This window comes from Paroedura picta, chromosome 10 (genome assembly GCF_049243985.1).
Source record: "Paroedura picta isolate Pp20150507F chromosome 10, Ppicta_v3.0, whole genome shotgun sequence".
NCBI lineage: Eukaryota > Metazoa > Chordata > Lepidosauria > Squamata > Gekkonidae > Paroedura > Paroedura picta.
The window spans coordinates 79,000,946-79,028,245 of NC_135378.1; the positions used below are offsets into that span (position 1 = coordinate 79,000,946).

General features: G+C 46.2%; 1 protein-coding gene across 3 annotated transcripts; it reads left to right on the forward strand.

Annotated features, from left to right (window-relative positions):
- Positions 1–5,281: 5,281 nt before the first annotated feature.
- On the forward strand, positions 5,282–26,488 carry LOC143819401 (placenta-specific gene 8 protein-like). 3 transcript variants are annotated; one of them, XM_077301018.1, is made up of 5 exons: positions 5,282–5,459; positions 17,964–18,078; positions 21,777–21,901; positions 22,979–23,087; positions 26,240–26,488. In XM_077301018.1, exons 2-4 carry the CDS (start codon positions 17,973–17,975, stop codon positions 23,081–23,083), a joined length of 336 nt encoding a protein of 111 aa, XP_077157133.1. In that variant the 5' UTR covers positions 5,282–5,459; positions 17,964–17,972; the 3' UTR covers positions 23,084–23,087; positions 26,240–26,488. The 3 variants fall into 3 exon arrangements, with proteins under 3 accessions (XP_077157133.1, XP_077157134.1, XP_077157132.1); XM_077301019.1 differs by lacking the exon at positions 5,282–5,459 and adding an exon at positions 16,765–16,919; XM_077301017.1 differs by lacking the exon at positions 5,282–5,459 and having other exon boundaries at positions 17,907–18,078.
- The last annotated feature ends 812 nt before the right edge of the window (positions 26,489–27,300 follow it).

Sequence of the window (27,300 nt, forward strand, 5' to 3'; positions counted from 1 at the left end):
GGAGCGAAGAAAGGGGACAACAGAGAATGAGGTAGCTGGATGGAGTCACTGAAGCAGTCGGTGTAAACTTAAATGGTTTCTGGAGAATGGTAGAGGACAGGAAGGCCTGGAGGATCATTGTCCATGGGGTCACGATGGGTCGGACACGAATTTGCAACTAACAACAACAATAGTAGCAAACCGTGGTTAATATGATGTTGGGGACACTGTACATTGTGCTAGTTCAGTTTCTACTGCAGAGATTCTCCGGGTTGACTTTATTCCTTTGGAAACAATGGAGGATGGGGCACTTTCTTCTTCAGGGGGTGGGTGGGTTAGGTGTTTCTTAACATCCATCCTGATGACATTTGTGATCATTATTTTGTGATGTTTTGGCTAGTGTTGGTACAAAGGCAGATTCATGGCTCTCAGAAATGCCTTGTAGATGTTCAGGATGGTCATTTCTCGAAACGGAAGCGAAGGGGGGAAGCCTGCCCAAATGGCTAAAACAGGGGTGGTCAAACTGTGGCCCCACAGATGTCCATGGACTACAATGCCGGCAGGGGCTCATGGGAATTGTAGTCCATGGACATCTGGGGGGCCGCAGTTTGACCACCCCTTGGCTAAAGAGTCCACCTTTCAAAATGGCAGTTTTCTCCAGGTGATCTGACCTCTGTTGCGTGGAGAGTTCTCCAGCTACCACCCCTCCAGCAGGGGTGGCCAAACAGTGGCTCTCCAGATGTCCATGGACTACAGTTCCCATGAGCCCCTGACAGCACTGACAGAGGCTCATGGGAACTATGGTCCATGGACATTTGGAGAGCTATGGTTTGGCCACCTCTGCCCTAGGGAAATTACATGTGAGCAGTATCCAGTAAGACATTTATAAGTGTCCCCATCCTTGTAGGAAAGTACCGAATGTTCAAAAAATAAACCTCCCATGCGACTCCAAAACAGATCCTCCAAGCAGAAGTGAACCTGCTTTCATTTTGAACGTTGCCATCTAGCTTGGCCCCTCTCGGTTTCTTGCTTCCTGGTTTCTCCTGCCACCCACGTGAGTTGTTTGCTTAGGGATGGCCACGAGGAAATAGCAATGGGCAAAGCGATGTCCTGGTTCTGTCCCGTAGTCTCTTCCTTTGTTTTGTCTTGCAGTCCCCAAGAACCCACTTTGTGCACGGAGGCTGAAGTTGGTTACTTATTCCTTATTCCCTATTCCTGATTCGTTTGGGGTGGTCCAAAAATAGTTTTTTTGGGCGGGAGGCAGCCTGGCCCCCGTGTCTGGCTGTGCAATTGTCCTGGTGGCACTCCACTTTGGAGTCCCCTGAATATGGGAGTGACGTTTGGTCCAAAACTTGTTTTGGGGTTCCCAGCTCTTCTAAATATTATTGGTTTAATGATTTCACAAATAAGGGCTAATCCTGCGTTGAGCAGGGGGTTGGACTAGATGGCCTGTATGGCCCCTTCCAACTCTAGGATTCTATGATTCTATGATTCTAAGAACAAATAAGGAACAAGGAACCCCCTTCAGCCTCCTCTTTGGGCAAGGGCTCAGGCTTTCCTCGCCAACCCTGAATCCTGGAATAGGTGAAGCGACAACACGATTGCAAGGCCTTGCAGAGGAGACTCACAGTCTTTTCCTTAGGATCACTGACGGAAGATGCTTGCTTGAATGAGCATCCATGGCTTTTTGAGGCTAGTGGGTAGCAGCTGCTGAACACACCCCTCCTCCCCCATAATCGGGGTTAAGTGCTCCTGACTTGACCCACTTTGGAGCAGTTGGCACAAGAAATGGCCTTTGGACCAGGAAACAGGATGTGTGCCCTTGGAGGGCTGAGTCCCTGGGATGTGGGGGTGTACAATTTGTGGTGGTCCAAACTTAAACTTGGGGCACAGAGAGCAGGCAGCCATTCCAATATCTTATTCAAATATTCTTCACAATACGGTCTTCTCAGTGGCAACCTAAACTGAAGCCTTTGGTGCTAGAACCAGCATTTGGACCAGGCACCAGTCACTGCATGTCTTCTTGCAAGGAACAGTCGCTGGAGTGTTGAGGATCTGTGAATCAGGCGGTCCAAAGATCGTTTGGAAGTGCAGCTTCCCCTCAGTGTCTGTGTGTCTGTTTTTCCTGGGAGTGCCCCACTTTAGAGCCATTAGCATAAGAATGAGGGTCCGGACCAGGAGACAGAATCTGGCGTCAAGGAGGGTAGAATCTCCTGAGTGTTGGGGGATGTACAATTTGTAGCAGCCCAAGCTTCATTCTGAGGTTCAAAGCTTGTACATTTTAATTAATTAAATTGGATTAATTAATTGGATTTATATACCGTCACTCTTCCAGTGGTCTCCCGGTGGTTCACACAATTAAAAACAATAAAACCCCATAAAAACACCCTTTATAACAATATAAAATGGATAGATGGTGACCTCTTACTCAACATTTCCAATCTCCTCGTTCTCTCCTCCTTCCTTTGCCATTCAACCAGAGGGTCAAGTTTTCCTTCGTTGGGAGCGAGGAGCCAGATCTAATAGGCATCAAAGAAGGGGGGGGGGGGAAATCCTCTGATGGAATTGCCCTCAATATTTCTCATTGGAATTGCAAATAAGGAACTAGGCAATGTGACCAAAGAACCAGGAACCAACTTCAGCCTTCTGTCTCCGGGACCTGTCCATCATATATAGTTTCTTCACAGACACAACTTCTCTCTTCTGTTCAGCTGAGACAGCTCAGCGTTTACGCTTGCCAGTCCCTCCAGATTGAGAAATACAGGAGATTTTGGGGGGTGGAGCCTGCGGAGGGTGTTGTTTGGGGAGGAGAGGAACCACAGAAGGCTATAATGCCAGAGAGTCCACCTGCAAGAAAGTCCACCTGCCATTTTCTCCAGGTGAACTAGGCCCTTCCTTCAGGCTGTGGGGACTGAAGCAACAAGATCTCTGTTCCTACTCTGTATCCCATGCTAGTGGATATTGCTTCATCATGTGTCATTTCTTAATTTAACTGTAAACTGAACCAGCATATGCTTTGCAATGTGCCATTTCTCAAGGTATTTCCTTTAAGAGAGGGGCCGTGGCTCAAAAGTAGAGCATCTGCTTTGCAATCAGAAGGTCCTAGATTCAATTCTTCCTTCCCTTCCTTTGAGACTCTTTTGGGGAGAGAGAAGGGACATATAAGAACCAACTCTTCTTCTTCAGTAATATCAGGGCTCTCTCAGCCTCACCTCCCTCACAGGGTGTCTGTGGTGGGGAGAGGAAAGGGAAGGTGATTGGGAGCCTCTTTGAGACTCCTTCTGGCAGAGAAAAGCGGCATATAAGAACCAACTTTTTTTCTTTTTCAGTAATCTCAGGGCCCTCTCAGCCTCCCCTCCCTCACAGGGTGTCTGTTGTGGGGAGAGGAAGTAATGATATGTCTTGCTGCTGTTTTTGCGTGAAAAGAAGTTCTGCAGCCTGTTTAGGTATACCTGCACGTAGAATGCTTAACAACATGTTTTTGGGATCCAATCCAAATTTACATTTAACCATAGTCTGCAATGTATCATGCTCCTTTGTCCAACATTTCTTAATGTTTACAATTCCACTACACATGAAAGAGGGATCCAATAGCATCTTGACTTTTCCAGCATTTTCTATCAGTTTGCTTATGCATTTTACTAATAACTTTAGGTCTCAAATACCATCTGTAAAACATTATGTCAATTTTTACATAATGTTTGACATTTCATCGATTTCACAGTTTTACAACATAGATGTTCCCGTTCTTCTATTGTAATAGTTACACCAACATTTTGCATCCACTTTAACATGCAAGTTTCCACTTGTTCTGTCTCAGTTTCATATTTAAGCAGAAGTTTATAAATTCTGCCCGAAAGGTGTGGTTTGTCGCCTACTGTCATTTTCTCAAATTCCATTTGCTCTCTGAAGATTCCTTGAGATTCTTTTAATTCTTCTTTTATCTTAGAAGCTCACTGCATGTAGCTGAACCAGTCCACTCTTTTCCCTTTTTTGTTGTATTTCCTGCCGACTTTTCGTTTTCCTGTTTTTGTTGACCAAATCTCGGATGCATAAAAAGTCAGTCATCTTATTTTTTGCTTTTCTTTCAACAACAATGTTCAATGGCAAAGTCTTTGGGCTGATTTTTTCTTTGTACTTCCGGAAGCTGTTTCTCCATATCTGATGTTGTCTAGTGCCTCGTTCTTGGAAGCCAATTCCTGAGATTGGCCTGTCGTGATTTAGCATTGTTTTTCTTATCATTTAGGTCAATTTCTGAAGAAACTGAAGAAATTTCTGAAGAATCTGAAGAAACTGAGCCCTGGTCATGAGAAACTTGAGCAGTTCCTCAGCAGCTCTGCGGCTTTGCTTAGATAAGGCAGTTTCCCCCTCGCTGTGGCAATGTCATGAAAATTCTCTGGAAGGACTTCACAAATTCGTCCACAAAGGAGGACATCATGTGATTTACCAACAAGCATCCAGTCATCTCCTGTCTCCTTTTTCTTCTCCCTTCTAAGAAAGGCCAAATTAGGCATCACAGGGAGAGAAAAAGATGAATAGTCTTCAGAGGGGGTTCCTCCAGAGGAGACCCAGTTGGACCAGAAAGATGTTGCAGGAAGATACTGTTTTCCCTACCAGCAAAGGACACCAGCTCTAGGTTGGGAAATATCTGGAGATTTTGGGGGTAGAGCCTGACAAGGGTGGGGTTTGGGGAGGAGAGGGACCCCTAACAGGTTATAATGGAGCCCCCCACAGCAACCATTTTCTCTGAGAGAACACTGATCTCTGTCATCTGGAGAATGGTTGTAATTTGTGATGCCACAAACTTTGGTTTGCAAACCACAGACAGGGCAACATTCAAGGCAAATTTTGTTTCATGGTTCTGTTTGTACTCATGCCTAATGGCACACCACCTCTGCCCATCTCTTGCCTTGAAAAATCCTATGGGGTCATGATAGAAATGAATGAGTGAATGAATGCATATAGCTGTTACAAATAAATACAGCTGTGACACAGCTGTTGGCCTTGCAGAAAGGAAGAAACATTATGGTTGTGATTCAGGTTTAAACTATTTATGAGGAAATAATGCATGAATTCCTGGTTTCAGTGACAGAAGGAGTAGGCTGGGTTTTTTTAACGAAAATCTTATCCAATTGATACTGTAGAGTTTCACTCTCACATAACAGGCACCAATAAGCAGTAATAACTGCACCAATAAGCAATGACTTATTCACTGCTTGATTGTCCTAAATGGTGTACTGTGTAGACAAAGTCCTTTCTTTTATGGTGTTACAACACTCACTAAACTAGCAGAAAGCAAGAGAGCAGCAGTTTTCAGCAGGATAGGTTTGGTCAGCAATCAACTTCCTTGAACGCGGCAGCCAATTAACTGTCTTGGAACTCACTTGGAAAGTTACAACTGTTGGTTCCTTAGTGTAAGGACATTTATAGCTACTCTGGATCTTGACTAAGAGGGATCTCCACCTCCTCCTACCCATTTGGTAAGTGCCGTGCATGTTCACATAGCTGTGTGTTAAGTTACAATATAATTTTCTGTGACTATCCAGAAGAAGTGTTGTTGACTTTGACCTCTCCACGGAAAGGAAGCAATAATTAATTAACAATTTAATAACAAGTTGATAATTTTGTTTAAGAGAATGTGGAGACAAAATAGTCCTAGGGTTACTCTTGGAGGTTTGTTAAAGTTAAATCTAGGCATGCAACCTGGCATGGAAATGGATCATCCAAATACATTCAGCAAATTTGCCTGGCATTTCCTTGATTTTCCGGATACATTTGGAAGCTCATCCAGAGGTGCCCACAATGTTGAAGAGACCGCAAACGCATGAAAGATGAAACAGGGAAAGGGCCGTGGTTTTGAGGTAGAGCATCTGGTTTGCATGAAGAAGTTCCCAGTTCCAGTCCCACAGCCACTCCAATGAAAAGTTGATGTGAAAAACTTTGGCTAAAGTCCCAAGAAAGCCACTGCGTGTCAACGAAGACAATTATGACCTTGATAGACCAGTGAGAACTCAAGAGAAAGCAATTTCATGGGTGCATTAAAACAAGTAGTGATTCTGGGATGAATGTTGAAGGTTTTGATATAAGCTTCTGAGCATCAAAGCTCCCTTGGTCCTGTTCAAAGAAATCAGCGAATCCACAGAGACCTCAGTACACCTGGAGACTTCACGACCTACCTACTTAGATGAGCTATAGGGTTGTTAGTGTCCTGCATAGTGCAGGGGGTTGGACTAGATAACCCATGAGGTCCCTTCCAACTCTATTATTCTATGATTCTAGACGGCACTGCTTTGGGAGGGACATTGTGACTCCCTTTTGGCATAGGGGTTTCAGGTCTTCTCTAGCCACCTGGGGTGACAGAGGGGCAACAGAGGGGAAGGTGTAAACCTATACGGAGGAGTTAGGATCCAAGTTGGGAAACTTCTGTAGATTTAAGGATGGAGCCTGGGGAGGACAGAGATCTCAGTCGGGGTACCAAGTCCACCCTCCGAAGCAGCCATTTTTTCCAAGGGGATTTGACTTCTGGGGATGAGCTGTAATTCCAGGGGATCCCCAAGTCTCACCTGGAGGCTGGCATTCCTGGTTTGTCAGTTTGTAGCCAAGAGATACAGGTAGACAGATGACAGGGACAGGGACAAGAGAAAATCCAGGAACAGACCAAGTGAAGGAGCAAAAAGCCTCAAGTTGAAGAGGACCAAAGTCCTGCTCCATTTGATGGCAACTTTTGATGCTCTTCTTCTCATTTCCTGGGAGCATTACCAGAAACTCAGATGCTGCTGGGATTCCCAATTAGTCAGCTAAAATGCCAGGGTGATCCAGCGCAGTTGGCACCTGGCTACCTTTCATAATAGTACACAACTGGGAATTGCAACAGGCCACAGCTGCCTTTGCTTCTGCCGAGTTGTATGTCATGATGAGTTTCACCGGCCCAAATTCTCTCTTGTGTACAGCAAGGAAAGGTACAGAAACCCTGCCCTCTTTGGCACCGGTTTATTCCCTCTTGTTTGTGCCATTCTCCTCCGTTCACATCTCCAGTATCTCCCCGCCCCCCCCCCTTTTCTTTCCAGTTTGGCTGTTGTTCCCCTTCTTCTGAAAACACCCCTGCTGGTCCCGACTCCCTTTTCTCTGTGTAAGTATCTTATACCTTATTTCTTATATTTCTCTCCTGTATGGGCTTGTTGCATATCCAGTCTGTCCTTGGTGTTTGTCTTTCCAGGATAACAATTCCTTCCCCGCCTCCCAACCGTTTCCTTCCCCCCCCCCTTTGGCTGCTTTATCATTTATAGATCTTGAAGTCTTATTTGATGTCCTCCTCGCAGTTGCCTGTGTTTTTGAAACTGCTGGACATGCTGTCCTCTTGTTGAGAGAAGTCTGAGGATTTGTGGATCTCTTCTGCCTGGTTTCAATTCATTTTTGAGCTCATTCTTGCAGTTTGTCCTCATGCCTTTCTCTGCTCATCCTGTAGAGTGGGCTGCATCTTCATATGCTTTAGGGCTTTTCTTTAGGGCCTCTGATTTGTGCTTTAGGACTCTCCTAACATGTCTGCGTCAATGATGGTTTTTCGACTTTACGTCTCCATTCCTGTCCTTTGGCCATCTTGCCTGGGAAGACGAGATTCAGTGGGAATTCACCTCTCCTCACTTTATCTCAGGGGTAATCAAACTGCAGCCCTCCAGATGTCCGTGGACTACAATTCCCAGGAGCCCCTGCCAGCAAATGCTGGCAGGGGCTCCTGGGAATTGTAGTCCACGGACATCTGGAGGGCCGCAGTTTGACTACCCAACTCCCCGCATTTTAATTGACAGGTGAATGTGAGAACAGATTTCTTGCCATGAAAGCCTTGGGCAACCTGGTTTATTCACACATGCCTGTAACCCCAGTGCTTCTGGTGGTTTGGAAACGAACACGCAAGCGAGAACTCTAGTTAGCATTCTCACACGCTCCCTTATTGTCACCCGTTTGTAATCTTAGCCTGATCCTTTCTCTTACACTCATAATTTCCTTTTTCTGCTGGAAACGCAACTGCAGCTTCTAATCTCCCCTCAGGTGGAACAGCTAGTTTTCAGTTCCTTGTACGGCCTTCCTGTCGGTTTTCGAAACAGAGACTGACTGGATTTCATTCTATTTAAAAATTCTACTGTGAGTTTCTTCAGACTAAAGGGTTTACATGAGACTTAAAAAAACCCCACCCACTTACAACCAGAGTCCTGTTAATTTTCTTTGCAGAGTTACCCCCACCCCACCCCACCCCGTGAAGGAAGACAAAAGGTTTTGGCGCTTTTCAGTTTAGAAAAAAGCAACAGCAGGGAGGTTGACGTGGCCAAGGCTTATAAAACCATGTGTAGAACAGAGAACCTGGAGAGAAATAACTTCTTTTCCTCCTATAATACTGTACTATAATTTGGGGGGCTCAGAAATCGTTTCAGGATAGAAAAAAGAAAATCCTTTGTCGGCTTAATGTGCTGCCGTTGCTTCTGACTTAAGGCGACTTATGAATTAACAACCTCCTCTCATAGAATCATAGAACCATAGAGTTGGAAGGGGCCATAGAGGCCATCTAGTCCCACCCCCTGCTCAACGCAGGATCAGCCCAAAGCATCCTAAAGCATCCAAGAAAAGTGTGTCTCCAACCTTTGCTTGAAGACTGCCAGTGAGGGGGAGCTCACCACCTCCTTAGGCAGCCTATTCCACTGCTGAACTACTCTGACTGTGAAAAAACCTTTCCTGATATCTAGCCTATATCATCTGGAGCCTTGCTCAGGCCTTCCAAACGGAGGGTCCGTGGGGAGTGAATCCATCCTGTGTCGGGCCTCCCTCTTTTCCTGCTGCCTTCAGCTTCTCTTAGCATCGTTGTCTTTTTGGCCAGTGTCTTCTTTACTCAAGAAGTAATTAAATGCGGGGGGGGGATCACTGCCAGTGGATACAGTAGTGGACACCCGCTTTGCATCGGGGTTAGACTAGGGTTGCCAACTCCTAGGTGGAAAATTCCTGGAAACTGGGAGGGGGGGGGATCTGGTGAGATATTTTATTGGGGTTTGCCATAGAACCCACATTCCTAAGCAGCCATTTTTTCCAGGAGAACTGATCTCTGTCGCTGCAGCTCCATTCAGAGGCTGGGAACCCCAGGTCAGAGAGATTAATAAAAGAGAGGTCCGTCAAAGAGTACTAGCGATGATGACTTCTAAAAAGAACCTCCATATTCGGAGGCACTAATGCTCTTAATCCCAGACCTGGGAGACAGCTTCAGGGGCCTTCCAAGGCAACTGGCTTTCTGCTATGTGAACCAGGTTGCTGATACTGCAAGGACCACTAGTCTGATCCTGCAACGACTTATTTATATCCTGCCTTTCCTCATTGCTCAAGGCTGTCCTGGAATCTGTATTTCTCATGTTCTCTTCAAGCTTCTTCTTCCTAGGTTGTAAAGTTCTCTGTTCTAGCTGTGGGCTGGGGAATACCTGGGAGTTTGGGAGTGGGCAGAGGTGGGTGGCATTTGGAATGGGGATGGACTTGAGTATGATGACATGGAATCCACCTTCCAAAGTGGCCATTTTCTCCAGGTGAAGTGCTCTCCATTGCCTGGAGATCGGTTTTAATCCAAGGAGATCATCAGCCACTGATGGGAAATCATCCTATGGGCCAAATGGGGTTCGGTGGGCCGTGGGTTGTCCAAAAACAGAGCAAACCCTTTGAACTAATTTCATTAGAATTGATTGCAGGAGCATCTGGTTCATTGGGGAGGGGGAGGATCCACTTAAAAACAAGAGTATAGTACCAGAGCATATCAGGGGTGGCCAAACTGTGGCTGTCCCAATATTCATGGACTACAACTATCATGAGACCCAGCCAATGCTAATTGTAGTCTTTCGACATCTGGAGAGCCACAGTTTGGCCACCCCTGATGTATATTAAGGCAAGAAGAATAGATAACAGAAAAAATTACAAAGTTGTTATTGTGCCTTGCTCAAAATTACAAAGTTGTTATTGGCTCAAAATTGCAAAGTTGTTGTTGTGCCTTGCTCAAAATTACAAAGTTGTTATTGTGCCTTGCTCAAAGAAATGTTACCGCTCTTGATGACATCAGAGGTCCATTTAGGGTTTTGAGAACAATCCCTACAGGGAAAAAAAAACATCGTCCCCTTCTCTGATAAGCCCTTGCTGAACTTGGCAAAAAGGAAAGGCTTTGCCCTTGAGGTTTCAGCCGAGCAAAGGGCGTATGTGATTGACCTGCTGTGCTCTAATGGAGGCCAAACTCCATTTTGTTCCCGTATTCTCCCACACTGTCACTTGGAGGCTGGCAACCCCATGATCTCGCTGTTTAGTAACTTCCCTCTTCTCTGTCCCAAAGATCTTATCTCATTTCCTTTAGTTTTCTCGTAATAACTCTTTTACAAGTCCTCATATTGCTGTTTCAACATCCCTGTCTCTTTTCCCAGGCAACTTTTAACTGTAGAATCGTCTCCTTTTTGGTACTCCACTGGTTTTTCCTACTTACAAAACATTGGTGGTCTCGTCTATTCTTTCAGACCCGGTTCATTTCCCCAACATTTTGTTTTTATGATCATTTTTAGTCCCTCTTATCCTTTCCTTTCATGTCCTTGAATGGGAGTCCGGAAGTGGAAGCTGCCAACTATATATATGAGCTCAATCATAGAATCATAGAGTTGGAAGGGGCCATACAGGCCATCTAGTCCAACCCCCTGCTCAACGCAGGATCAGCCCAAAGCATCCTAAAGCATCCAAGAAAAGTGTGTATCCAACCTTTGCTTGAAGACTGCCAGTGAGGGGGAGCTCACCACCTCCTTAGGCAGCCTATTAGCACCTCCTTAGGAAGGCCTTGGCCCCTCTGCCTTGTTATAGGCTGTCCAGAGGAACTGACTGGCCACTGTGTGAGGTAGGACCATATGGATCCCTGTTCTGATCGAGCAAGACTCTTCTGATGTTCTCTGTTGCAAAAAAAAAAGCCTTAGAGGCTAGTGAATCAGCTGCATGCAAAATTAAGAGCACTAGTACTACTTGGCAAGCATCGATACCCCACCTTTCTCCCAAGTGGGGGCCCAAAGTGGTTAATATCATTCTCCTCTCCTCCATTTTATTCCCACAACAGCACCTGTTAGGCAAGTTAGGCCTACACTGTGAGACTGCCCCAGGGGGTCACCCAGCAAACTTCCAGGGCAGAGTGGGGATTCCAGCCAGTACCTCCTGGGTCCTAGGCTGGCACTCCACCACACTGTTAGCAGTCAGACCCCTCCTCGCTTTATTTATTTATTTATTTATTTATTTATTTATTTATTTATCATACTTTTATACCACCCTCCCCGGAGGCTCAGGGCGGTTTACATTATAACAGAGAACCATACATAAAACAGTCTGTAGAACATGTACACCAATAACCAACAATTGCAACCAAACACAACACAGTATAACAATAAACAATCATAATACAAACAGGTCCAGGGCTTGTTGATGGGATTCTGAGGGGGGTGGCTTATTGATTGAATTCTGAGGGGGGGTGGGGGGGAGCAGGGGCCCTTGGTCGCTGTAGATTACATCTGGTCTCGGCCAAATGCCTGGTGGAGGAGCTCCTTTTTGCAGGCCCTGCGGAACTGTTTAAGCTCCGTCAGGGCCCTGATCTCCTCTGGGAGCTCGTTCCACCAGGTAGGGGCCAGAACAGAGAATGCTCTGGCCCTGGTCGAGACCAGACGGACTTCTTTAGGGCCAGGGATCCCTTGCTTTGAAGTGCAAGCAACCTTCATTAACATTGCCTGCTCTACAACTGCATTCTGGCACTAGAAATATACAAATATGTGAGTTTCACCAAAGTTGGGCTGCAATGTCTGCATTTGTGCAGAAGGCAGGAAATGTACTCTCCTGCCAAGATGCCGTACTTACAAGGAGCTGCCTGTTGCTTCAAGTCACATTATTATGCAGCTTCAGGGGTAGTCAGTCATTGGTTATCTCTCCCCTTGCCTATTTGCAAGTACCTTCTAAATGCTCCTTCCTTCCTGCCATGCCTACGGAATTCCCTGATTAACTCATTTCCTATCCTCTTATCTAGGGTCATCAAGACACCATTTGCATTTTGCCTAATTCTGCCAGTATAACTCAGTTGTCCTTTGTCTGGGTCCACTCCCAACAAGGACATCACTTGCTTCCCAGATTTCTTTATGTTACACCAGTAATCAAACCAAGTCCATTGTTTTAGGGGCTACAGAGCCCAACCTTAGTCTCCAAGTACAAACAGTAGAACTGATCTGTGAGTGGTGTTGGATTCTTCTTACACACACCCCCACTATGTGTGGGCCTGCTTGTCTTCAAATATGTGTTTGTGTGTGTGTGTTCTGGATATCCTACATATACCCAAAACACTGGCTGCTTTTGCTGTTCTTTCTTTGGACTTCTACATGTTGTGAATGTAGGTCTAATCTTTCTTCCCCTCCCCCAAATTATATTCCCTATCACACCATCTCACCTCTGTTTTTCCTCTTGTGTCTGCATTTCGTTTAAATTGCATGAAAGTATGTTAGTTTCATTTTTAATTTGTTTTTAATAAAACCACTCTTTATTGTAATTTCAAACTGGTCTCCGTGAGAGTTTTCTGAGAGAATCTCTAGCTAAGAGAGATTAAGACTGAGGGTGGCACTTCCACGAAGTAGCAACCTAGAAACAGACACGGAATCACACTTAACAGGAGAGAAAGTGCTGGCCTCACCTTCTAATTGTCTTCCTGCTGTCCCCTGCAAGGCCTTCAGTTCCTCTTATTGTTGATTCTTTATTGCTACATTAATTCATTTTTATAGCAGGTAGAAGAAATTAACCTTTAGAATGTACGAAGAGGAGCGGCAGTATAGTTTGCATACAGTCCTGCAACCATAGCATTTAATTATTTTATGACAGGAAAGAGCATAGCTTCATTAGAGCTGTCGATTTTTTTCATGCATTATCAGTATTGTAAAGACGTTCTATAAAACCAAGGCATTGTTATTCTTGCCAAAGACTTTTCAGACTGTTAGAATGCAAATCTTTAAAAATATATTACTTTAATATATATATATATATATATTACTTTTATATATATTACTTGTATGTTTCCTTTAGAGCTAATAGTTCAAGGCACCCTGTGCATAAATGTTAACATTGATCTAACTTTATCTCCACTTGAGTAATAGCATGGGTGGGTGAAAGATGCCAACTTCCAGGTGGGGCCTGCAGATCTTCTGTCACTACAACTAGTCTCCAGGTGGCACATCAGTTCCTCTGGAGAAAGCTGCTGCTTTGGAGAGAGGCCTCCATGGCAGGAGTAGTCAACCTGTGGCCCTCCAGATGTTCATGGACTACAATTCCCATGAGCCCCTGCCAGTAAATGCTGGCAGTGGTTCATGGGAATTGTAGTCCATGGACATCTGGAGGACCACATGTTGACTACCCCTGCTCTATGGCATTACACCCCATTGAAGTCCCTCCCCTTCCCCAACCCCACCCTCCTTGTGGTCCACCTCCAGATTTCCAGGAATTTTCCAATTTGACCTAGACAGGGTTTGAAGGACTGCTGTCCCCTTCCTTTTTTCCTACTGGCCCCTTTTTAAAGCACCTGACCTAGACCCATGATGGCCCTAATGGAGGAATGGAAAGAAACAGGGGCCGGCCCAAGGCAGAACAAAAAGAAAGAAAGAAATCCTGGAAAAGGAAAAGGATCTTTAATAGTTGAATAACTCCTATCTTTACTAGTTGAATAACCCCTATTTCAAGTCTGTTTCAAGTATTACATGAAACAGGAATCTAAAAGCACCTTCCTCCTGACGAAGTCGAATGCCTAGGGGTTATCCAACTATTAAAGGACTCGACGGAGACCAAAGTTTAGATGGTTTTTGGAATATTGACCTTCAAAGTAGGTTTCTTGGCACCCTCAGAGGGCCATTCTTGCTGGGAAATGTATTCTGCTCACAAACTCCCAGTACTTGGAGGATGGTAAAATTCAGTAAGACACAGGAAATTTCTCGGCTCCCAATTCACAGTAACAGACCCAGAAAGTACAATAAAATCAGAGTCCAGTCGCACCTTTAAGACCAACCAAGATTTATTTGAGGCGTGAGTTTTCGAGTGCAAGCACTCTTCTTCTGACTAAGAACTCCCTACATGACAGTGGGAATAGATAGTAAAAATTAATTCTGTTAAATTAGTAAACTATGTCACATATCCAAATACAGCCATATGATAATTCTTTGCTAAAAACAGCCAATCAATCCCCCTAGAATTCAGTTGTGGTTCACAAAAACATAGGAGAAATAAAACTCTTTCAGTGATCAAAGGCTCCCACCCCACCATTTGCTGTTTGCCCCATCTGTCACCATGCAGGTGTGAAACATTCCTGTAGGGAAATTGCTGGCAATTATCTCACCCCAATACCAGGGAGTTAAACTTAAAATTCCATTCCATTACCATTACCTTACAGTCACATTAACACAAATAAAATAAATTGTGAGGAATATGGATACACAAGTTGAACAAGTTTAGCATGAATAGTGAGATTAAAAAAACCCTAAGTCCTTGTTGAGTCCAGGGTATTTTATAGTTTTGCGTGTTGTAATAACTTGCATTTCTGCAATCTCACTTTCTAGCCTGTTCTTGAAGCTCCTTTGCAATAAAATAGCTACTTTCAGGTCTCTTATTGAATGTCCTGGAAGGCCGAAGTGTTCCCCTAGAGCAGGGGTAGTCAACCTGCGGTCCTCCAGATGTCCATGGACTACAATCCCCATGAGCCCCTGCCAGCAAACACTGGCAGGGGCTCATGGGAATTGTAGTCCATGGACATCTGGAGGACCACAGGTTGACTACCCCTGCCCTAGAGGTTTTTCAGTTTTGTGGTTTTTGATGTCAGACAGTGTTGTGCCATGGAAAAGTACCTCACAACCCGATTTTTCTCTTGAGTAAACTGGAGAAATGACCGTCCTCTGAAGCTCAGTGTGGGTCGGGCATTGGTAAAAGACAATGTGCAACTTGGCCGCTGTTTTTCTAACACCCCTTCGGAATGCGCTGTGGGGCAAATATAGACCTGCAAGGTCGGAAATGCGTGACTTCCAAGGCTGTATGGGTGTGTACAAGGAAAGATGAACTAACAATGACCCGTTTAGATGTGTGTGGAAAGATAAATATTTCCTTGAAGGCGTCTAGTAACGTCTACTACACTCAATCCCCCAGTCAAACAAAAAACTATTTCTTTGTGTGATTTAAACTGGGAGTGTGAGCAGATGTGATGAATTTCAGATATCTCTGGCGGTACGTGCAGTTCTCTCTACGCCAGGGGTAGTCAAACTGCGGCCCTCCAGATGTCCATGGACTACAATTCCCAGGAGCCCCCTGCCAGCATTCGCTGGCAGGGGCTCCTGGGAATTGTAGTCCACGGACATCTGGAGAGCCGCAGTTTGACTACCCCTGCTCTACGCCGTTTTGTAAGGTTGCAAACTTCAGGAATGTTATTTTATTTACTATCGAACCAGTTTGGTGTAGTGGTTAGGAGTGCGGACTTCTAATCTGGCGAGCTGGTTCGATTCTGCGCTCCCCCACATGCAGCCAGCTGTTGACCTTGGGCTCCCCACAGCACTGATAAAACTGTTCTGACCTAACAGTAATATCAGGGCTCTCTCAGTGTGTATCCAACCTTTGCTTGAAGACTGCCAGTGAGGGGGAGCTCACCACCTCCTTAGGCAGCCTATTAGCACCTCCTTAGGAAGGCCTTGGCCCCTCTGCCTTATTATAGGCTGTCCAGAGGAACTGACTGGCCACTGTGTGAGGTATGGACCATATGGATCCCTGTTCTGATCGAGCAAGGCTCTTCTGATGTTCTCTGTTGCAAAAAAAAAAAAAAAAGCCTTAGAGGCTAGTGAATCAGCTGCATGCAAAATTAAGAGCACTAGTACTACTTGGCAAGCATTGATACCCCACCTTTCTCCCAAGTGGGGGCCCAAAGTGGTTAATATCATTCTCCTCTCCTCCATTTTATTCCCACAACAGCCCCTGTCAGGCAAGTTAGGCCTACACTGTGAGACTGTCCCAGGGGGTCACCCAGCAAACTTCCAGGGCAGAGTGGGGATTCCAGCCAGTACCTCCTGGGTCCTAGGCTGGCACTCCACCACACTGTTAGCAGTCAGACCCCTCCTCACTTTGAAGTGCAAGCAACCTTCATTAACATTGCCTGCTCTACAACTGCATTCTGGCACTAGAAATATACAAATATGTGAGTTTCACCAAAGTTGGGCTCCAATGTCTGCATTTGTGCAGAAGGCAGGAAATGTACTCCACGGACATCTGGAGAGCCGCAGTTTGACTACCCCTGCTCTATGCCGTTTTGTAAGGTTGCAAACTTCAGGAATGTTATTTTATTTACTATCGAACCAGTTTGGTGTAGTGGTTAGGAGTGTGGACTTCTAATCTGGCATGCCAGGTTCGATTCTGCCCTCCCCCACATGCAGCCAGCTGGATGACCTTGGGCTCCCCACAGCACTGATAAAACTGTTCTGACCTAACAGTAATATCAGGGCTCTCTCAGCCTCACCCACCCTACAGGGTGTCTGTTGTGGGGAGATGAACGGGAAGGTGACTGTAAGCCGCTTTGAGCCTCCTTCGGGTAGGGAAAAGCGGCATATAAGAACCAACTCTTTGTCTTCTTCTTCAAAAGGTTTGAAGGGGCTGTTCCTTCCTGTTGTGGCTGTCGTTGTTTGCATATATCCCGGTCAAATAGAAACATATACAAACCTTATTCAGAATCTGACAAAGGGAGTGTTGATTATCCAAAGCTTATGCCCTGCAAATATTGTTGGTTTCTAAGGTGCCACAGGACTTGAGTTTAAGTTTTCTCCTGTAGAACAGCACAGCTACCCTCCGTGAGCTACTCCGCAGCTGTGATTCTATTGCATTAACAACTCTTTTTGTGTGCTCGGGGCAGGGTAAGTGTTTCTTTCTGTTTGAACCTCATCCGTAGTTGACTGCTAAAATCCAAGTGCAGTTTAAAAGATGCAAAGAACCAAACTAGCATAATAAGTTTTGGTTTATGTGGTCACCATTTATTTAGGCTTAATTCTGGAGGGGAAACAAAGCGAAAGAAATATATCAAAATAGGAGACTGGTGGGCAGACGAACCCAACTTAATTGCAAAATGCCGAGAATAATTAACCGCGATTCTTCCATGATGCTCCATCTGTCTCCTCTCAAGCGTGGAGGTAACTGAAGAAGAGGAAGCTTATCCCTCAAACAAAACTCTGTCGGTCTTAAATGTGCCACTGGACTAGAACGCTGGTCTGAAGATCAGTTGTAATCCTGGGAGATCTCCAGGCTACACCTGGAAGTTGGTGACCCCATCTTGTTCCAGTGGACACCCACAACAAGTCCAGGACTCAGTGGATGCCAGGGGTGAATTCACAGTGGGAAGGGTGAGACTGAAGCCTATATGAAAACATTCGACAAAATCCAAGACGGTTGCAGTGTCCTGAGTGCATCCTCAGTTACGAAACAAGCTTTGTAACCAATCCGTTTGACTTAACGAGCCACGGAGAACCTGTTACCGACAGCGGCTTCCCAATGTCTCAGGTCTCTCTCATCACATTCATTGAACTGGAGTGGCCAGGGGTGGAGCTTTGGCCGATTTGCCTGCAGAGCAGATGTTCTACCACTGAGCCACGGTCCCATCGCGTTCCCTTTGCTGAATAACCATAACTAACTTCAGGGTGCAGCCGGTGTAGTATCGTGAACGTAGCACATCTCGGCATTGCTGCAGTCTTACAAATGGTTTTATTCAGCTGGCTGGCCCGTTTTACAGTCCGCCTTTCGCAATAGCTGACTCGGCTCCAGACTGCTCTACAGGAGCCTTGCAGGGCCAGAACTCTAAGAAGCAATAACTTGCCCCGCTCGGAGGCTACTGGTGCACATGACAACTGTTGGTTTGCTCACGGATGTATTTGGCCTCCCTCTTTTCTTTCTGTATTAACCCACAGCCCTTTACAATGAACCCTGTGATCGTAAGCCAGCAGCCGGGCGTGGTGGTGGCCCAGCCACAGAGCGGACAGTGGCAGACGGATCTGTGTGACTGCTGCAGTGACATCGGAGTCTGTAAGTGGCCATGCTGCTGTGCGACTTTGGGCACACGGTGAAGGCTGGAGAGAATGGTGAACCGGATCAGAAGCCTTGCAATGACAGAAACATAGCTTCTTTGTCTTGTAAGGCAATGCGTGTTTACTAAAGGAAGAGCTGGTGGGTCAGAGTGGTATGATCACTATGCGCTCTGCATACAGACATTCGCTCTGCAAAACATAGACCTCCATGGGGCTTATAAAATTCCACACCCAACTAGAGCAGAGTCTACCTTAGTGCTGGTACATAGACTACAGTATGGATGGGTATGATTCCAGGATTTACCAAGATATTACTCATCACAATTAAAAGCACTCAACGTATTCTAGAAGTTGCCCAGTCCATCCTGGCAACCAGTGGGAGACTGAAGAAGGGGAAAGGCCACTAGCAACAGCATGAAATCACTTCTTGGAAAACCCACAAGTGTATATACCTGTATAAGAATGGCTGGACATGCTATGATAAAACCATAGAGTTCTGGGTGATTCCTAGAGAGGACGGTTGTTACTTCTCCCAGGAAGTGATGACAGTTCTGTCTAGGAATCACCAAAACCACTATGTTTTTACCATGGAGCTTCAGCAGTTCCTAGAGAGGCATGCCCAAGTTGTCCCAGAAGTGAGATCATGCCATCACTGATAGCCATTTTTAAATCTTTTCTTTCTCCCGCTGGCTGCTAGTGCTGATATGCCCTCCTCTGGACACGCTCCAGTTTGTCTAAAAACTTCTTTAATTGTGGTGCCCAAATCTGAACACATACTCTGAGGTCTAACCAGAAAAGAGTTCCTCTTCTTCTTGGTTTAGAAGAAGAAGAGTTGGTTCTTATATGCCGCTTTTCTCTACTAGGAGCTCAAAGCGGCTTAGAATTGCCTTCCCTTTCCTCTCCCCACAACAGACACCCTGTGGGGTGGGTGAGGCTGAGAGAGCCCTGATATCACTGCCCGGTTAGAACAGTTTTTATCAGTGCCATGGCGAGCCCACTGCCCATGCTCACAGCTGCCTTGGTGGCACCAGGAAGTGCAAGGATGTTCAGTGTTAGCACAGTAAACAACACAGGGAGGTTGCAGAACCTGATTATAGGATTGATAAAAGTTTATTCAGGAATTAACATACTCGAAAGTGCAGAGAGACAGAGATAGTTGCTAATTACATGTCTCGTGGCTTCCAAGAAGAAGCAGGAAATGGCTCCTAAGAGAAGCAATCTGGAGACAGACAAGGAATGACACTTCACAGGAGAGAAGGTCCTGCTCTCACTATTCTAGTCTTATTGCTGCTCTGGGACTCCAAAGGAGTTCTCTGTGTGGCTGGAAGAAGTCTCAGAGAGTGTGGCACGGTGTGGTAGGAGGGGTCTTTTTTGGGGCGCCCTGGGGAGTGCACGTCTCCTTTGCCATAATGGGCATATCCCGCGGCATCTGAATGCGCCAATGGGCATGGGGGGCTCTGGCTGGGGACTGCCGTTCAAATGGGAGAGAGGGAAGGCATCCAGGGTGCTTTCTGCTACTGCAGAGCCCACTGCCCCCATGGAAACTACACCAGCATATCTACTGCAGAGTCAGGATGAATATATACCGTATTTGCCGGCGTATAAGACGACTGGGCGTATAAGACGACCCCCCCCAACATTTCCACTCAAAATACAGTACTATGGGCCACGATGGGCAGCTATGTCTATCCCAACTGAAGTACACCCGGCGTACAAGACGGAGTGCACCCCACGGAGGCATGTTTTTCAGGGGGGGGGAAAGTAGTCTTATACACCAGCAAATACTGTATTTCAGTTCAAACACATAGCTCTCAGCCTGTACAATCTGGCTTTCTAAGGAATTGCTCAGCCAGTTTGCCTACTGAATAGCTCACATATGTCAGAAAGGAAAAGGCTGGTTAGGCTGGTTAGATGCTATTTCTGGGACATCTCTTGCCACCCTACAAAAGCAGGCTCCCCCTTCCCCATATATGTACTTTTGTTTTATAGTGTTAATGCCACTTCTTGTATTGCTGAAAATTCACAAATTAATAAATGCCACAACATAGACAGAGTGTAATAGAGCACAGACCCCCTCCACCTCCCCCCCCAAATATTGTCAACACAGCATGTTTAATCAAGAATTTTATTTATTTATTTGGATTTTTAATACAATGTTTAAACAAAGTTATACCTGAGAACAGCAGTGTTCTGAAAACCTGCTGTCAACAATCTGAACTGCAGTTTGTTCGGGTATACAAAGTTAGGGGCAACTTAGTCAGTCAGTTTGGTATATGGGTTAGAGTGCTAGACACTGATATTGGAAACCCTGTTCTGAATGGAGTTGTGGAGAAAAAAATTAAAAGCAAAATGCCTGCTTTTCAATTGCAGTTTGGGTTGCTTTAGAACCAAGCAGGGTTTGAGGGGAATATATTGCTAATCCCCTAAAATAAAGAATGAGTCTTAAAGCGCAGACTTTAAGATTCCGTTATTTTAGAAGATGTGTAAGGGGGGTAGGGTGGGTGGGACTAGAGGCCCCGGTATCTGTTTTAGTATTGATAAGAGATCCCTCCAAGAAAAAGCAGGGTGTACGTCCTAACAGTAACCTTAAATTTTAAATTTGGAGATTCTTTTACTTTCTGTGAGTGGTGCTTATCATAATTGACACCTCCAGCACCCCTCAAGAAGCTGTACTTTTGATGATATGATATCTGGTTACAGCAGTCGTGCTTCACAGGGCAATTTGCCGCCTCGACTATCTGTACAAACAGCTGCCAATCCACTTCTTCATCAGAGAGCTGCAACAGAAAAACACAATCCTATTTTTTATTTCTGCCTCACTGCTGAGGGATTCCTGACAGTTAGAGGGGTTTCTCAGTGGAACAGGCTTCCTTGGGTGGTGGTGGTGGTGGGTTCTCCATCTTTGGAGATTTTTAAGCAGAGACTGGAGAGCCATCTGAGAGAGAGGCTGATTCTGTGAGGGTTCAAGGGGGTGGCAGGTGACAGGGGATGAGCGATAGGGTTGGGAGTGTCTTCCATGTTGCGGGGAGGGGGGTTAGACTAGACAGCCCAAGAGACCCAACTCTTATGATTCTATGAATCTATTATTCTTTCTTCCCCTTGTCCCATATCCCCCTCACTACTTACCCCTTCTACTAAAAACTGAGCACACTCTTGAGTTCTCTTCCTCTTCAGCAGCAGCTTTTCCGCCATCTTGTGAAACTACGTTGCATGCTGCTTCTTCAGGCTCATCCACTTCTTCACAAACAGGCCCTTTCCCCGACTTCACATTTTGCCTCTTCCATGAAATACAAATCCATGTCTATGTTGTGGCGTTTATTAATTTCTGAGTGCACTCTTATCAAGCCATGGTTGGATTTCTGGGGGGAGGGGCAACCTGACCACTTGGGAGGCCATTACACCCACTTCCTCTGCTCTCTCATTGGTCAGAAAATACTGCACGTTCATTGGTTGGGGCACCTGTCATGAGAGAATGAAGGTATACCCTCAATACTACTACTGGGGCCATGATGCAGACTCAGGCAATGGAAAGGCACCTCTGCTTACCTCTTGCCTTGGAAACCCTACCGGGCACTGTACATTGCCTGCAATTTGAGAGCGCTTTACACAGACACAGAACCCTTGGGCCAAGCTCTGCCTGGCCCCAGCTTGACCTTCTATCAAAATTTTTCATGATCTGCTCCAACTTTTGCTTAGGCATCTGTGGACTGTTCTGTTTCACTTGCTTGGGATGCCAAGTGGCATCTGACATGGACGAATGCTGCCTCTGCGGTCCAAGCATGGCGATGAGATCCGTCTACCGGACTAAGTACGGGATCCCGGTAAGTGACGGTGTAACCGTATTATCCTTCCTTGACGCTTGAATCCATGGCAGTCCTTTTAATACATTAATTTATCCCCTCGATTTGTAGCCAACCTTTCTTTGGCCTATTATGCACGGCCGCTGAAACGGCTGCATGGAGAATGTGGAGGAGGAAGAAGTGAAGCAAACCGATATGCACAGGACGGAACACAACAGCGGCAAAACCCAGAGTATCCGATTATGCACGCAGCTACTCTGGAGCCGCTTCTGGTTGTGCCCTGGTCCCGAGAAGCTCCACTTTCTTCCGCATATCACTGAAACAGCTTTTTCGGCAGCATATGTTGACTCTGCGCCCGGTTGCTGCCTGCAGCGTGCATAATTGGTGATTTTAGCCGCCGCCATTCCACCCCGAATGCGGACCTTCCACTCCGTGCATAATGGGCCTTGCTGAGACTCATGGTGGATGATGTTGGGCTGCTCTATGAAGAGTGTCCTGCAAGGGGCATTGCAGGAAATGTGTACTTAGCATAGTTAGATAAGGAATTTCCTGATAGTTTTCAGATTAGCTCCTCCAGTGTCCTGATTGGCTCATTGCTCCTTAAGCATACTTCCTTCCTGCTTGCGTCCACAACAGCCTATCTGGTGTTGTGGTTAAGAGCAGCGGCTTCTAATCTGGCCAGCTGGGTTTGAGTCCTCACTCCTCCACATGCAGCCAGCTGGGTGACCTTGGGGTAGTCACAGTTCTCAGAACCCTTTCAGTCTCACCTCCCTCACAGGGTGTCTATTGTAGGGGGAGGAAAGGAAGGCGATTGTAAGCTGCTTTGAGACTCTTTTGGGGAGTGAGGGGGGCGGCAGGGGGAAGGAGAATGCCCAATGTGCATTAGATCTAATTATTAACTCAGTATTAATGTATGCACATTATTGTCAAAGTCGAACTGGGCTACATACATGCCTTCCTTTCTTGTGTATTGATTAATCCGACCAACCAGTATTTGTTTCTGAGTTTCCTTTTGATTGTCTTCACGTATGTTCTGTGTACAACTGTTTTCTCCTGAAATGTCAATGTCAAAAGTTTTCCTCTTCTTTTCCTGAATAGGGATCCCTTCTGGGGGACTTCTTTGCTACCAGCTGCTGCCCTATATGCTCTCTCTGTCAGCTTAAGAGAGACATCAATCGGAGGAAAGACATGGGGGTGTTCTAGGAAGGTTGGTGACTTCGTTTGTTGGGCTGGTGGCTTTGTTTGAAACTGCCCTGGGATCACAGTACAGTATGAATGACCCGGGGGTGTGATAAGTCAATGGCCATATGCATTGTGCAACATAACTGTAACATTAGCTCTTTCAAATGTTTGTATGCCACCTTTCCAATGCCTGTTCACCCTGAAAGATGCTTGTTTCAAGGTGTGTGTTTGTGTGTGTTAGATCCTGTGGATTCAGAGACCAGGGCTGAATCTGCACTTACTTTTTTTATTCCGTTGTGGATCCTGCTGAATCCAGATCGATTTGAACTCGGGTCTTCCTCCCCCCCCCCCATTGAAACAGAAAAGTGTTCTGCACATGGTTAGGAAAGCACAGAAGGAGGAGGGTGAGCCAAGGTCAGCAGGAGCCTCTTTCTTTCTTTTCTTGAAGCGGGGGGGGGGGGGGTAAAGAAGATTGGGGACAGCAGAGGAGGGAGAAAAAAAACAAGAGGCAAATCTCTACCAAGAGAAAGGGCTTCTGGAGCTTCTGCAGAGAGAAGTTAGGGCTTCCCCTTTAAGGCAAGCTTGCAGCCTGAGAAGTCTTGGCCAATCAGGGCTTCTCTACCACAGAGCTCAGCAGCAAGTTCGGAACAGGCAGAGCTCTGCATGCTTTCTCATGCTGATTTTTCAAATATTGAGGGTTATATCTGCGCTAGGATACTGCAGGGAAAAGGGGAAATGGTAGGGTCACTCTGGCTCAATCCTGCTTGTTGCAGAGGGAAAATTTAAATTGGACAAAATCAAAATGGAAATTGCATTCAGTGGAGACGGCAGGGACTGAATCGACCTCGGATTGGAATAAAAGCTCCATGCAGATTCAGCCCTGACCCTGGGAGTTCATTTCAGCTCTTTATTGTGACCCCAGCTAAAAGGTACAAGAGGCCAAAGCTTAACTAGAGAAACCCCACAACTCTGCCAACTTATATACAAACATGGAATAAAAGGGTCTTCCTGCCAGTGTGTGCTATTGGTCAGTTTCACTTTAAACTGACTGGATCCGGCAGATGGGATCCAACCATGCCCTGGCCAATTGCTTTCTCAGGAGTGTGATCCTGCCTCATACCTTGAGCTGAGTCCTTGGCAGGTCTACAGGAACAACAGAGGGATGGAATTTCAGGCGAGGAGCAGTGCTGGGGGTCAAATGCCATGCTAGGTGCTTTATTTTAAAAGGTTGCCTTTCTTTCCCAATGGTTCTTGGAGGGATGCATTAGTCCTTTCCACCCTTATTATGTTTTTCAATGAAAAAAGCCCCACCCCACCAATTGGTATGCTAGCGGGAAAGGGTGAATGCAGCCCCCCCCCCTCAAGTTTTCTCCAGCCAGGTAAAAGGAGCAGGAAGAAAATATTTTCTACAGGAAAATGGAAAAGGAGGAAAGAGTTAAAGATCTCTCTCCCTCTCTCTCCTCCTCCTCCTCCTGCTCTCGGTCTCTCTGCCACTGCCACTTTCATAGAATCATGGAAGGGATAGCCAGGGTCATCTAGTCCAACCCCCTGCAAAATGCAGGTCTGGCATTTCCTCCCCTGCGCTCCTCCCCTCCCCCCAACAAAAAGACCTAGCACCTAGTTCTGCGCTAGTATACCCCAGTGTGGTGACATCACTTCTGGGTGACATCAGTATGTCAAGCTAAAATGCGGCATTCTTCAGGTATAAGATAAATGGGGAGGGGGAGTTTGGGGGAGAGAGGTGAGTCCGGAAGGTGGGAGGCCCCCACCCTGACCAGTGAGCCTGGCAACTTTTGCTGATATCGTTTTGGGTAAAAAGGCTGGAGACCTCCCAGCAGTGCTGCTTGTGGCCTATCACCACTCCCAGCAGTGACAGGATAAATTTTTTTTAAGGCTCTGGTGGCGGGTATGGTAGGACATCATTTCCAGGGAAAATCCAGAAGTGACATCACTTCTCTCTAGGGCCTAGTCTGCACACATGAGATAATGCACTTTCAATGCACTTTTGTTGTTGTTGTTGTTGTTGTTGTTATGTGCGAAGTCGTGTCCGACCCATCGCGACCCCATGGACAATGATCCTCCAGGCCTTCCTGTCCTCTACCATTCCCCGGAGTCCATTTAAGTTTGCACCGACTGCTTCAGTGACTCCATCCAGCCACCTCATTCTCTGTCGTCCCCTTCTTCTTTTGCCCTCGATCGCTCCCAGCATTAGGCTCTTCTCCAGGGAGTCCTTCCTTCTCATGAGGTGGCCAAAGTATTTGAGTTTCATCTTCAGGATCTGGCCTTCTAAGGAGCAGTCAGGGCTGATCTCCTCTAGGACTGACCGGTTTGTTCGCCTTGCAGTCCAAGGGACTCGCAAGAGTCTTCTCCAGCACCAGAGTTCAAAAGCCTCAATTCTTTGACGCTCGGCCTTCCTTATGGTCCAACTTTCGCAGCCATACATTGCAACTGGGAAGACCATAGCCTTTCAATGCACTTTAGAATTAGATTTTCCTGTTCTGCACAGGAAAATCCAGCCTCGAAAGCACATTGAAAGTGCATTATCTATTGTATGTAGACTAGGCCTAGGAGTCATCAGAAATTCTGTGGTTTTACCATAGAGTGCATGGCGAACCCTAGAGCAATGTGATATCACTTCTGGTATTTCCCAGAAGTAACACCATGGCACCCCATTTTCTAGTGTCCCCCGTGTCCCCCTCTCCTCATTGGAGTCCAAACCTGGTCTGGAGAGTCTAAAACAATGTCATTAGATGCTGTAAGATTCATAAAAACTCTATGGCAAAACCAGAGAGCTTTTGTGGATTCTAGAACATCCATGATGTCACTTCCAGCTTTTACCAGAAGTGACATCAGTGCACCAGCATACTGCCAGGATTCACTCCATTTCCCCCTTTCCATTTTTATCCATTTGTGGCAGTGGACCAAAGACTGGGAGGTTGGGAAGAAAAAAAGCTGTTTTTCCTTAAGAATAATCACCGTCCAGCAGGGCTTTCATACCCATATTTGTGGGTCAGACCTGAAGCTGGCTGTGTTATTTGCATTCAAATGTACATCCTGCTTACGCTAACACAGGCCAAACGATCAAATAAATTGTGCCACAGAGTGAAATTTAACCAGTTTCTATATGTTATGCAAGTTGGCCATCTCCTCTGAATGCTTCTTCCTTCTCTTTTCCAGGTTTGCTTCCATCCGACAACCTTAGATTCTACAGTGTTAGCACTCGTGCTTCATCGTAATGAGAAAGCCACACTCTGCTTTGACCAATATGCAACATTACACTTTCTAATAATTGATATAAAGGACATTTTTCACTGGAAAAAGAGTGCATTCTACTTATTCTACTTGCCACTTGGAAATGGAACATGTGATTTTATTAAAAGAAAGTTTTGTTTGGAAATTAATAAAAAATAACATTTTGACTTTTAACCTCGGCCAGAGATAATGGGGAGCGATCCTGGGCCGTGGGGCTTATTCCCAGGCAAATGTTCTTTACTTTACATCCTAGTGTGGCCAACCTGGCACTGGCAACACCCTGGGAAACACAGGGGGGAGCGGGTGGTTGTACACAGTTGTGCTGGCACTGCAATGTAACTTCTGGCATGAACCCCGGCATGATGTCACCATGTTGGCATGATGCTCCAGAATAAACTTAAAACTCTATGGTAAGGTGAATCCTAGAGTGTTGCACTAACACAGTGATGTCACTTCTGGCCCATCAATACAATTGGCGGGAATATTTGCAATATCTGCTGAACTACTCAGACTGTGAAATGTTTTGCCCTGATATCTAGCCAGTACCTTTCTACACATAGTTTTTGCGGATCCTCTCCTCTGCGGCCAAAAGGAACTGCTCCATGCCCTCCTCAGTGGTCCCCAACCTTTTTTAGGCTGGGGACTGGCAGGGCAACTGCCCCGCCCGCGCATCGCGCATGCACGCTTGCGCCTGCGCATGCTCAATGCGCCACGTGCGGTCGAAATCGTGCATGCGCGGCACTTTCACGCATGCGTGCATGCGCAAAAGTGCCGAGCATGTGCAATTTCGGGCCGTGCATGCTCAATGTGCGGGCGCAGCCCTGATTCCCTCTCCCCCCCTCCCGCAGTAAGAAGCTTTCCGGGCCGCAAGCTTGCGGCCTGGGAAGTTTTTTACTGCGGGGGGGTGGGGAGAGGGAACCGCGGCCCGACGCCGGGCCACGGCCCGCAGGTTGGGGACCACTGCTCTAAGTGACTACCTTTCAGAT

What these genes read in the sequence shown, in the direction of transcription:
- LOC143819401 (XM_077301017.1), top strand. Translation starts at nt 17,922, where the DNA reads ATGTATTTGGCCTCCCTCTTTTCTTTCTGTATTAACCCACAGCCCTTT. An exon ending in CTGCAGTGACATCGGAGTCT is followed by an intron (nt 18,079 to 21,776) that starts GTAAGTGGCCAT and finishes ACTTTTGCTTAG; the next exon opens with GCATCTGTGGACTGTTCTGT. An exon ending in GGACTAAGTACGGGATCCCG is followed by an intron (nt 21,902 to 22,978) that starts GTAAGTGACGGT and finishes TTTCCTGAATAG; the next exon opens with GGATCCCTTCTGGGGGACTT.